At 43.4% G+C, this 12,546-nt stretch overlaps 2 protein-coding genes across 2 annotated transcripts in view; both read left to right on the forward strand.

The window, feature by feature from the left end:
• Positions 1-122: 122 nt before the first annotated feature.
• Positions 123-10,498, forward strand: nlk1 (nemo-like kinase, type 1). The gene is made up of 12 exons (XM_034710661.1): positions 123-946; positions 1,987-2,390; positions 3,070-3,199; positions 3,286-3,341; positions 3,663-3,769; positions 3,966-4,051; positions 4,177-4,386; positions 4,525-4,626; positions 5,215-5,301; positions 5,403-5,601; positions 5,698-5,791; positions 6,904-10,498. The coding sequence occupies exons 2-12, from the start codon at positions 2,083-2,085 to the stop codon at positions 6,950-6,952; spliced, it is 1,428 nt and encodes a 475-aa protein (XP_034566552.1). The 5' UTR covers positions 123-946; positions 1,987-2,082; the 3' UTR covers positions 6,953-10,498.
• A 1,951-nt stretch (positions 10,499-12,449) lies between these two features.
• Positions 12,450-12,546, forward strand: part of jmjd8 (jumonji domain containing 8) — a 23,852-nt gene continuing 23,755 nt past the window's right edge. The window contains exon 1 of the mRNA XM_034710532.1: positions 12,450-12,472. Within this exon, the coding sequence (XP_034566423.1) occupies positions 12,450-12,472 (23 nt within the window). The remainder of the gene's footprint in view (positions 12,473-12,546) is intronic.

Raw genomic sequence — 12,546 nt, forward strand, 5'->3', positions numbered from 1 at the left:
TAATATAATTTGTTTCCTCCATACGTCACTGGCCTGATTTGCACAATCTACCCAGGACTTCAGCCCGCGGTCTAAACCAGACAACAATGGGGACACAGGAACCTTTTAGTTCCTGGTAAAGTAGTTCTGGGGGCTAAAAGACCCTGGAACTCTTGGTTGAAATGCACCTTTATGTTCTCCTGTGTTTGGGCCATGCAGCACCAAAGCTAAGTCAACATTAGCATTGTTTACAGCAGTGAGGAGCCTCCACCCTCCCCCTCCTCCTCCACCCTCCTCCACCTCCTCCCCCACCCGGCTTCACCAGCTCCTCCTACTTCACAAGCTAGCCAGCTAGCTGTAGCTGTCGCTGTTAAAGCGACCACAGATCCAGCTGGTTTTAACTAACACAGCTGGATGAGACTCATCCATCCTGCAGACTCTTGAATCTTCCTCTCTGGACTCCTTTCCTCGGAGGATTCAGACTCAGTGATCCTCCAGCTGACCGACAGAGACCACAGCTAGCTGCTAGCTGCTACAGCTAACACTCCAGCTAGCTCCGTGACGAGCTTTAACTCGGCTTCTTCCTGTTTAAAGACACTTTTTGTGCTTTTGCCTTTTATTTAAGACAGCTCTGGGTTTAGTGTTGTTGAATCAGACAGCACAGACACACAGTTGTTTTATTTAAAAGTATGTAGGTCACTGAAACCGACCGACGGTTGTTATTTGGGTCATCAGCGGGTTAGCTTGTTAGAACAGCTGGTTAGCTAGCTGCTCGCCTGACCGCAGAGTGTTTTTGTGTTTGTCATCTCAAACAGACAGATAACATCTTTACTGCTCATGCATAAGCTCTGCAGTGTTCGTGGCAGACATTAACTTCGAGTTTGAAGCTTCATTTTTCATCTTTGAGGAAGCTGCTAGCTGGATCCTGTTAGCTAGCTGAGTTAAAGAGATCAGCTGCACTAACCAGGTGAGTCACACAAAGGTAACCCAGCTTGTTAAAGTGCAGGAATCTGGATCTGTGAGTCCAGATTCATCTGTGTTCTTGTGTTTTATGAGTTACTGTTGATGTGTTGGATAAACAGCTTCATCCGTCATCGATTTATCAAACTGTAAAACACTAAATTCTCCTGAGAAAGATCACATACATGTGCAATACTTGATTTCCTACCTCACAACCATGTGCAATACTGTAATTTATTGCATAACATCTTTTATTATTATACCCATCTACTGCATGTGCACTCTGGCTTAGGCTAACTTATTACATGTCTTTAAAGTACTTCTTCACCTTTCTTTGTACAGATAGTTTTTTTAATTTAACCTTTATTTTAACAGGAATAGTCCCATTGAGATACAAAGTCTCTTTTTCAAAGGAGTCCTGGCCAAGACAGCAGCATAAAAAGTTTCCCAAATAGAACAGGACAAAACATACAGTGACAAGTATTACATTGATTTATAAATTAGCAGTGTTAAGCTCTAAAATATGTGCACAGGCTGATCAGATCATCCTTTATCCTAGTTTTGAAATCCTCCAATCGAATTAAACAATCCAGTTTCAGGCGACCCTGAAGCTCAAACCAAGAAGAGGGAGCAAAGACATTAAAAGCACTTTTACCAAAGACAGAGCGAGTCTGAGGAATGACAAAAAGAAATTGTCCATGGGACCGAAGAAGACAGCCACTGACAACTTTAGGAGTCAATAAGGAGCATAAATAAGACGGCAGCTCCTGGAGTATGGCCTTATAAAGAAAGACATACCAATGCTCCATTCTTCTGTTGTATAAGGAAGACAAGCCTACCTTCTCATACAAGATACAGTGATGTGTGTGGAAACCTAAAGTATAGTATTTAGAATTTTTGGATTTGTGTTTAGGTTTATATTTATTGCCCTTACTTTCTTGTTGTTAAGTACCAGTCTTCCATTCACCACGTCCAATTCCTTGTGTTCTTGAATCTTCCTTGTTTACATTAATTATCAGCTCACTGTACTCTTGTTTGCACACACAGGAAGCTGATGGATCATGCTGAGTGATCCCTAGCCGGGCAGCAGCAGCAGCAGCAGCAGCTCTCCCTCAAAGTGTTTCTGTGCTCGGTGAGGGGAGGATGGCATTTCACGGCGCAGGCCGGCAGACCGTCTGTGGAGACTTGTTTCCGGGCTCCGAGCTCGGCCACAAGTATTTCTGTGTCAACTCTTCCTGCGGGGCTCCATCCACGGGCCTCAGCGCCACACCGTGCCTAACCGGACCCACTGCCCCTGCAGGGACCCCTCGCCACCCCACGGCACTCGGAGGCAGCGCCGGCGGAGGAGCGGCGGTTCCACAGCCATACAGCAACCCGGCCAGCGAGGTGCCCAGCCCCCCAGACATGGAGCCGGACCGCCCCATCGGTTATGGCGCATTTGGCGTTGTCTGGTAAGCAAATGATCCGGACTGTGTCTGAGCTTCGCATGTTTGCTCCACTGATGAATAGTGATGCTCCCCGGGGGGGCCATGGCTCTAAAGCCTTTAAAGATTTCCTTTGCAGTTGTTTCCTTCCTTTCAGTTCCCCAGAGACTTGAACAAGATGTCCATCACACTGAACCTTGTGTTATTCGCAGCAAATTTGGAGCTTGACTGATTGCAATAGGCTGATAAAGGATGCAGCTTTGATGTAATGTAATATGCATTGATTGGAACACTTTCCCAATCGCCTGTGGGGATGTAGAAAAGGCGTTAACACCGTCCTGGAGGGCCTCCTTCAACATCAGAGTCAAGAATCCTCTCAGCCCGAACTGCAGCACAGCTGAGCAGGAGCTTATCTGCTGTCTTATGGGTTGAAATTAACATGCTGCTTATGTTAGGGGATATTTGTACTAGAAAGGAGGACAGTGAGAAGCTTTGTGGAGTATTAAATCCACATGAAGAAGTTGTTCCATCCCTTCTTACAATCTCTACTCTGTAGTCTCAAGATTATTAATAGGAAATATGAGGAAACATCCATCCATGGTCTTTAAAATTCCTGCTTTGTCTGAAGTATTTCCTGGATTGATAAAATAATCTGCCCTCTTTGCAGATCATGCTCAGAGTCTAATCTACCTGTGCTCCCTTACAGGTCCGTCACAGATCCACGTGACGGTCGCAAGGTGGCTTTGAAGAAAATGCCCAATGTCTTCCAGAACCTGGTCTCCTGTAAGAGGGTCTTCAGAGAGCTGCGGATGCTGTGCTTCTTCAAACATGACAATGTAAGAATGAGACTAAAAAGGGGAAGATGTGTGATTTCAGATTTGTTTTGGAGGAATCATTAATGCTTCTGTTTTCTGTTTTTCAGGTGTTGTCAGCTCTGGACATTCTGCAGCCTCCTCAGATCGACTGCTTTGAGGAAATGTATCCTTTCTGAATGTTTAAAAAAACAGCTGATTAGAAAGATAATGACGCCCTCACATCTCCTGCTCCAGTTTCTCTTCCTTTAATTGACCCTGTCATGTCCTCCTTTGTAATAATTCAGCTGCTGCTCCTCTGCGGTCTAAATTCAGCTCCTCACTGTATCAGTGAGTAACTAAAGAGCTGGTTCACACCCTTCTTTTTTAGATTCTTATATTGATACACCAGACCTGTGCCCAGAGCTGCAGCATGTTTGTGTAGGCGGCGGGAGGTCAGTGTGTGCGTGAGCTTTAGTTTTTCCTTGACATCCGCCCCCTCTGGCAGCTACGTGATAACAGAACTGATGCAGAGCGACCTCCACAAAGTGATCGTGTCTCCTCAGCCTCTTACCACCGACCACATCAAGGTCTTCCTCTATCAGATCCTCCGAGGTGAGTGGACAACCTTCACCAAGGTTCACATATGATCAACATGACAATCTCATGATTAGACTTCAGTGTCAGACCCTCACATGTGTTCTTACTTTGTCTGTTCATGCAGGACAATTATCAGACTATAAAGAGTTGTGATTCATAACGTGTAAAAATCTAAATGAGAGAATACCAAACATGATGTCTTGTTGCGTAGGTTTGAAATACCTGCACTCCGCTGGGATCCTTCACAGAGACATCAAACCTGGGAACCTGCTGGTCAACAGTAACTGCTTACTGAAGGTAAACCGTCACACGTCTCAGTCACACATGAAGTAACCTGCAGAAACATCCATCCCTCACTTCGTACAGAAATAAACAATCAGTGGCTTTAAAAACTTCCACAACTCGACTCTCTCTCTGCTCAGATTTGTGACTTCGGCCTGGCCCGTGTGGAGGAGCCTGACCCGTCACGTCACATGACCCAGGAGGTGGTGACACAGTACTACAGAGCTCCAGAGGTGCTGATGGGATGCCGACACTACGGTTCGGCCATCGACGTGTGGTCAGTGGGCTGCATCTTCGCCGAGCTGCTGGGGCGACGCATCCTGTTCCAGGCCCAGAGTCCGATCCAGCAGGTGAGTCTACCTGACACCAGACCTTCTGAAGCTGCACCTTCTATCCAGCTGGATGTTTCATCCGAGGCTAATGATGACTGGTTTATATTCTGGACTTAAATTTGATGCTAATGTCCCGCCTCTCTCTCTCTCCTCCAGCTGGATCTGATCACAGACCTGCTGGGAACGCCGCCTCTCTCCGCCCTGTCATCCGCCTGTGAAGGAGCTAGAGCCCACATCCTGAGGGGGCCGCACAAACCGGTACGTGACTGTGTGGTGTGGTCACACTCACAGGACACTTTTCCTGTTCATTTTCTTAAGAAGAGAAAATCTGATTTGATAAAATCTGATATAAATCTGGGACTCAGGTCTAAATTTAGCTTGACTTTTAGCTCACATCTCAAAGATTATTCTAAATGTCAGGTTTAATAAATCTTTAGCATTGAAAGTTTGAATCTGATATCTGATAGCGAAATCTTTTCTCCATCTTATCTCCACAAATGATTTTAGTTTTTCAAATACCAAATAAATAAATCCTCTTTTTAAGCTGCTGCCTCTTTTAGTTTGGGCCACCAGGGGGCAGTCACGAGTGCAGCTTGTTTGTTTAGATAAGAGCCTGAAAACATGAAGATAAAGAGAACAGTGCCTGTGAACACGTCTGAACTTGGATTATAGTCTTTGATATTTATGTGAAGTGCAGGTCTCAGAGCTGAGGGTACAGATGATGCAGCAGACATCAGTGCATTTCTTTCCCTGCATTTCAAATCTCTGTTTGTCCCTCTGAGCTTTGACTCGTCACATGCTCTCAGTTTCTCTGATGAATAAAGAGTGTTTTGTTTTGGTCCTCAGCCCTCGCTGTCTGTGCTCTACATGCTCTCTGATGGAGCCACACACGAGGCGGTGCACCTGCTCTGTCGCATGTTGGTCTTTGATCCGGTGAGTTCAACAACAGAGATCTGTTTTCCTCCAGCTGAGACAATAAGAGATTCTGTATCCAGAGAGGACGTGGATTTAACTCGTTCTCTGTTTCTCTGCAGGCTAAGCGGATTTCTGGCAGCGACGCCCTCTCCCACCCGTACCTGGACGAGGGGCGTCTGCGCTACCACACCTGCATGTGTCAGTGCTGCTACTCTGTCCCCAGCGGGCGAGTTTACACCCGGGACTTTGAGCCCGTCGCCGAGCGGCCGTTCAGCCACAGCTACGAGAACAGCCTGCTGTCTGTGTGGCAGGGGAAAGGTACCTTCACCTGCTCTCTCTCTGAGTCGCTGTGATTAAAAGTTCTGATTCATTCTGTGATTTAAATCCTGACGTCCTGTTCTGTCCCTTCATCAGAGTTAATCCATCGCTTCATCACGGAGCATCAGCAGGGAAAACGAGTGCCGCTGTGCATCAACCCTCAGAGTGCTGCCTTCAAGACCTTCATCAGGTGAGGGGGAGGAGCTTATGTAATCATTATGTTCTGTGTCGGCCAATCACTTCAATACGTCCTTAATACTGAAACCTGCTGCTTGGATGAGTTTGTGTTAAAGTGTAAGAGCAGAGATTTCCTTTAAAGGTGACATATCCTGCAACATGGACTTTTTAATGGTTCTCTCCCTGAAATCTGTGTCCCTGTCTACAAACCCCCTGAAAAGTCAAAGAATCCATTCTGCCCCTGTTCTGATTTCTCCACCTTTCTGTAAATGTGTGCTGAAACCAGCCGTTTCAGTTTTCAGTGTTTTTCATACGTCACAACGCCATCCGGTCTGTAACAGGAAGTCAGAGCTCGAAGCTTGTTCAGCCCATAGACTGTATAAAATACAACTCAACCCCTCCTCCGTTTTTCATTCCCTGCACACATGTGTGCTAACAAGGAGCTTAGGAGGGAGGCATGCTAGTTGTAGGCTGTCTTAATAAACACAAAGGTCGGTTTGACTCCCCACGTCTGCAGATTTGAAGATCTAGTGGATGATTTTTAGTTTTCATGGAAAAGTGCTAGCGCTAGTTAGCATAGCCACATAGCTACATGTTGGTAGCTGTGTACCAAGACACATGTCGACATGCTGACAAATAAAACAACAAGAAACACTAAATCTGTGACCAATGTTTCAGAAAGGTCCTGCTGCAGGCGCCTCTCCATCAGGATCAGATTCTGGATCAGATTCAGAGGGTTGAAGTAACGCGGCACAGACACAGAAAACAGCCTGTTCTGAGCAGGGCTGAAAAAGAGGGGTTTACAGGCAGACCAGAATCTGATTTCAAAGTGTTTTTATGAGCAATAAACGTTAAAGACATGTTTTGGGGACCTCTTAGACCAATATATGTTGATGAAAAAGAGCATATGTCACCTTTAAATAACTTTTTTTGTCATGCTTTTATTTTTTATCGTCTTAAAATGTGCTTTTATTTTGAAGGATAAACTCGCAGTAAATCATGAGTAAAAGGAATGCTGCCCCACATTTACACATTTTTAGATTAAAGAAGTATCAAAGCAGTTCATGAGCACGGTTTGAGGTACCTGTAGGATTGACATCATTGGTCTCTTCCCTCCGTCCTCAGGTCGACCGCATGGCACTCCTCCAAGGTCTCCAGGAAAGAGGAGAGATGAACGCCCCCCCCTCTTCGTCTTTCAGGAGAGCGACAGCAGTTTGATTTCATGAACCGTGACATCTGAAAATCCAGAAGAGTTGGAGTCTTTTTCTTTCTTTTTTTTTAACACCCGACCTACCTGAGCGTCTCCAGAAAACCCTCTCTGTGTTTTTGTTTTTCCTGCAAATTGACAAAATGAAAACTACTGCTCGCCTCCTTTGAAGACCCAGACTGCGGATGCTCTTGGCGTTTTCGGTGCTGAATTTAAAAAACAAAATGCTGCTGAAGTGCTCGGGGAGGAATAAGACAGAGGAAAAGAAGTGAACTTGGTACTCGACTGGATTCTCCATCTATGTTCGTAGAGACATTTAGAATAATGGTTTTAATTGTTTGGTAGAGTTGTTGCTTAGTTGATATTTGAAGTCATTCCAGCCCTGTGCAATATGGTTTAATTAGAAAAAGACGCATCTCGCGTGCTCGCTTGCCAATAGGACTCTTTTGGACTCTTGCTACTCGACCACGTCACCGGATCAGTGTGTCACGAGCTCTCGCACACGAACCCGCCAAACACCCCGTCCATTAACCGCCAAAAACCTCCACGGTTTGCTTTTTTATTTCTATATAATCTATAATTTGAACACATCACTCACTGTGTTTAACACGACAATAATGCAATCTAACAGATGTAGCAGGTTTTAACTCGGTCACAGCTCACCACCTTTCTCCACCTTCACTTAGCTTTGTTGTTTTTGGATCAGAGCTTGTGGGGGGGGGGGGTGTTCGGTCCTGGATCAGCGTTTGATCTCCTGAAAGATTGGGAACAAGGGCCGCATCTTTATTCTCATAACATTTAGAGGTTTAAATGACTCGTGGGGGTAAAAGGTTTAGACCTCCTCCTGATGTCAGCTGTGAGGGCAAACATGCACCATCAGTTGGGGTTGTTGTTATCTGACTTTTTGACCCTGTTAGACATTCAGACCACAAGATATTTGAAGATGGACCCTTGTAAAAAAACAAAAGATGCAGAGCGTAAAGTCATTCCCCCTTTTTGTCAACTATTTTATTTTGAAAACCCTCACAGGAAGAAGAAGAAAGATGCCAAATCAGATGTTTGGTTTTATTTCTCACATGTTGAAGAAGTAGTTTCCTGCTGACCTCCTCGGCCCCCGGAGAGAGAGACAAAGAGAATCTGTATTTCTTTTTTTAATTCTTAATTTATTGAGTGTTTGTTGAAGAGTGTGTGTCTCCACCTCCACCCTGTTTTAGTTTGAAGCGACCTCTCTCTCTCTCTCTGCGGTCTCGGTTACCTCAAACCCCGGCAAGACGAAAAAGAAAAGGAGCACCAGAAGGAACGTGCGCATATCTGTAACGTGAACCCCTCCCGGTGAACTTTCATTCCTCCAGATTCTGGTTTTTACCTCGTTGCTCGCTCCTCGTCTCTCGACCCAGCGTGAGGTTTTGAGAGGAGAAGGATGTTGTCGATGAAATGCTGCTGTTTTTGTTTTTCTTTCTCTTTACTTTGGTGGTTTTCAGAGAGCCTGTTGGTGGTCTGAAGGCTCAGGTGTTGGTAAACGGTACAAAGCCTCAGGAGGATGCTCCAGTATTGATTCTCTGATGACTGAAGAGGTTTCTGTGCAGTGACGGCAAACAGGAAATCATGTTGTGGATGATTTTTATATCACAGACGACAAGATGAAGTCATCTCCAGAGAAGTCTGCAGACAGATTAAATTAAATCTTCATCAGACGTCCTGGAGGTTGATTTTCCTGCTGTTCAGTTGGAGACTTGTGGAACGTTACCTGCTGTGGATTGAGGATCTCTTGCTCTCATCCCAGCTGCTACAAGGGTTCCACCCCCCCAATCCTCAGACATGTCTTTCAGAGGCGGAGGCGTCTTCTTCCAGTTGTTCCTGAACAGCAGTCCAAAGATCAGGAGGATGGTTTTCTGGATTTCACACATGAATCACGCCAGTCCTTAAAAAAACACACCGCCTCATTTCCAAGAAGACGAACTGAACTCGTATTTATTTGTGGATTCTTCTGCCTCACAGGAAATCAGATTCATGTTCAGATTCAGATCGAAACGTCGAACGTCTCGTGAGATGTTTGACTGCAGGAACCTTTTCACGCCAACCACCTCGACTCTCAAACGTCTCCGCTGTCTGTCTCCCATTTAGTCCTAACCTCATGAAGGAAGCTTCACCTCCTCGCCTCCTCACCTCCTCACTCCCTCGATCACACTGAGTAATATTTCCTTCTTCACGCCCTGACCCTCCAGCAGGCCGGGGCCCTGAGCCTCTGTTTCCCTCTGAAGCCCTGAAACCTCAGCTCCTCTCTACAGGAACACACAGCGAGCCTCTGCTGGAGGCGGCCAGATTACCTGACTTGTATATCTGCATGTGTATAGTTATATCCCATGGAGAGCATTTTGGTTTGAATGCTGTGCAATGGTTCATCAGTTTGTCGATCATAACGGAAAAACGTACATTTCGTGTATTTTTCTTTGATTCATCTTTAGGAAGTGATTTGATTAGAAGTTTCTTTTTTTGTTTGTTTGTTGTGATCTATTTAGATTTTAACGAAGCCGAGGCGAGGGGAGGAGATCGCCGGATTGATTGTTCCCTTAAAGCGCACGAAAATGGACGCTGATAGTGTTTACTGACACCTTTAGTTTGATCACATGACTGAAAAAAACACCTGGAAGTATTGAAGCAGAGGGTTTGGTCCTTACTGAATAGCTCAGCTTTATTTTTGCTCATAAAGAAGATGATCTTCCTTCTAAGTTTCACAAAGACCTGAATCAGAGCAGGGTGAGGATTGAAATCAGGGGCTGCTATCATGTCTGATGATTTGACTCCATCTTTTCACAACCATGAGATCATTTGGCTCCTTTCACATCAACAGACACTAAATTCCTCTCACTGAATACCTGATTTTAAAAGTCCGCCCTCCATGGAGGACGGTTCTTTCAGTTTCTCTGTCGTGAGCAACAAGCAGGAAATAAAGACGCCGATCTCACAGAAGCTGCTACCAAAAATATTTAAAGCTGCCCTCCCTGAGTTTGTTCCTGAGCTGCAGTTTAAGAACGAATAAAAGCAGACATGAGTAATTCAAGGGAACAATCACTCCTCCCTCCTCCCCCTCTCCGGTCTTTCTCTTTGCTTTCTTTTTTCTGTTGTCGTGTGGTAGAGATCCTTCCAGGTGAGGAACAGTTTTTAAACTCGATGACCCGACTCAGAGTCCGGCTGACGAGTCTGCTCCAGGTCGTCTGCTCAGGTCGTCTGCTCCAGCTCGTGCGCTTGGTGTCTTTAACACCGGCGTGAAAGGAAGAGCAGCGCGGTTCGGACGAGCGGTCATCTTAGAGATTAGACACGTTTTTCTTCTATGAAAAGAACTTGATTGTTTTATTATTCTAAATATGATACTGATGTTTTTGTCTTCGTTTTAGCATACAGGTTTGTTTGTTTTTGACTTGTGTTCCCAACAAATACTTGAATTTCTTATAAAAAAAAAGTTTAGAGTTAAAGTAGTGAATGATGAAATAAATAAATGGACACTGGATAATATTTCTCTGCTCTCCTCTGAGTCACTTCTGTTCCACCAGTCCTCACACTGAAGAGTAAGTGCACCATGTATAAACATAATAAAGAGACCATAGACATTCATTTTGAGTCTGACTTCATGACGTGCAAAGCTTCTTCAAAGGTGATCAGACTTTTACATTCACAGGTTCCATGATTATGTGAATCCACGGGCTCTGAATGATTCCTGGAGGTTATATCGGCTGCCATGGAAACACATTCAGGAGGGACGGGACCCCGTGCAGTAGGAATGAATCCTACCCTAAACTTTTGCTCCATATATCGAGCACTTTTAAAAATCGGATTTGCAAAAGAGTCACAAAGACAGTAATAAAAAGGCAGGACCTACAGTCATAAGAGAAGATATTCCTTTATTCGTCCCACAATGCAAAATTTTAAATGGTTGCAGCAGCAGAGGAGATGCAAAACAAAGTAAACAAGAACATATGAATAGTAATTATTAAACAGTTTATTAGCAATTAGAATTAAAGAAGTGAAATAAGAACATCTTACTAACTTATATACCCAACTAACTCAGGAATGTACAAATATTTACAAAACCAGTGATGCAGTGAACAATGTGCACAGGACTTGTGAACGGTTAAAAACAACAAACAGAACAGAGAAGATAGGTAGAATAAAAGTATTGCACATGAAAGAAGAGAGGGATGAAGTAATTATGCACATTATAAATAGACGGGGGTAGATATTACACCTGAGTCCGTTTTGGTGAGTTTATTTTGTTGATGAGACATAAACAAAAGCAAAGAAAAGGAGATACACATTAAAGATAAGATATTAATTTATTGATCCCACTGGGGGGAAATTCAGTTACGCACCCAGACAGAAGTACAATCAAGAAGAAGTTACAAAAAGTAAAGTAAAAATAAAAATAGATAAAAAGATAGAATACAATTTAGATATATACAATGTTACAAATAGAATATAGATTAAATAGCAGTAGTATTAAAATGATTCAGTAGTGACAGGTTGACATGGTGATGGGTGTGAATATGACCGTGAGTTGTAGTAAACAATAATAATGTAATATAATGTAATAGCATTATAATGCCAGCAGCAGTCAGAGAGATTTAAAGACAAACTCCTTTAAAGAACTTTAAACATATTTCTATTAAAACCATAAACTACAGAAGCCCTGTGTGGACATTCATCCATATTTCATCTTCTCTTTAATTCCCCGTCCACGTTTGAGGACATTTTTGAAAACAAATTTTGTCTCTCTGTTTTGTCTTTCCGTCCAACATAAACTCAGTACTTTAGGTCATGAAAATGAGGATTTAAAAACTCCTTCTATGGTTGAGATTGAAAACTTTCATGGCCGAGGATAATGAAAGAAACCTTTAACATGGACAGAATGTATTTTAATAGATGCACTATCTACCTGTCTATGTTTGGCACATGTTGGTATACATGTGGTGACTTTAGGAACTTTAAAGCACTCCAAATGTCTCTGATGGACATTTCTTTATATATAATTCATGTTGGAATTCTTGTTCTGTACACTTCTTGTTTGCTGCTGTAACTCCATGAATTTCCCCGTGGGACGAATAAAGGAGTATCTTATCTTATCTTATCTTATCTTATCTTCTCTTATCTTTCTTATCTATCTTATCTTCTCTCTCTTCTCTTCTCTTCTTCTTTCTTCTTCTTCTTCTTCCTCTCTTTCTCTTTCTCTCTTCTCTCTTTCTCTATATCTTATCTTATCTTAGCATTCCAGAATCTTCCTCCTCTGTTGCCATGCTACCGAGTTTTTATCATTTAGGTGTTTCTGTTTGAAAATGACAGATTATGAAATATGTTTTGGACCTTGAATCTGAATCATAAAGTTTACAAAGCAACAAAAGTAATCTCCAGCATCAGAGAGCAGCTGAGTGTTTGTTTATTACGACCTTATAAGGCAATTCAACAATTAGTGATGTCAGAGTTTGAGCCAATCAGGTAGATCTCGCTTTGTTCTCATGATTTGAAACTTTGCCACCGTGTAGAGTTGAAATCAAATATGTTGATTTAAC

The sequence above is a fragment of the Notolabrus celidotus genome, chromosome 20 (assembly GCF_009762535.1).
Source record: "Notolabrus celidotus isolate fNotCel1 chromosome 20, fNotCel1.pri, whole genome shotgun sequence".
In the NCBI taxonomy this organism is placed as follows: domain Eukaryota; kingdom Metazoa; phylum Chordata; class Actinopteri; order Labriformes; family Labridae; genus Notolabrus; species Notolabrus celidotus.

Coding starts and splice junctions, on each gene's coding strand:
- nlk1 (XM_034710661.1), top strand. CDS start 2,083: ATGGCATTTCACGGCGCAGGCCGGCAGACCGTCTGTGGAGACTTGTTT. Junction 3,200..3,285: donor GCTTCTTCAAACATGACAAT/GTAAGAATGAGA, acceptor TCTGTTTTTCAG/GTGTTGTCAGCTCTGGACAT. Junction 5,602..5,697: donor GTCTGTGTGGCAGGGGAAAG/GTACCTTCACCT, acceptor TCCCTTCATCAG/AGTTAATCCATCGCTTCATC.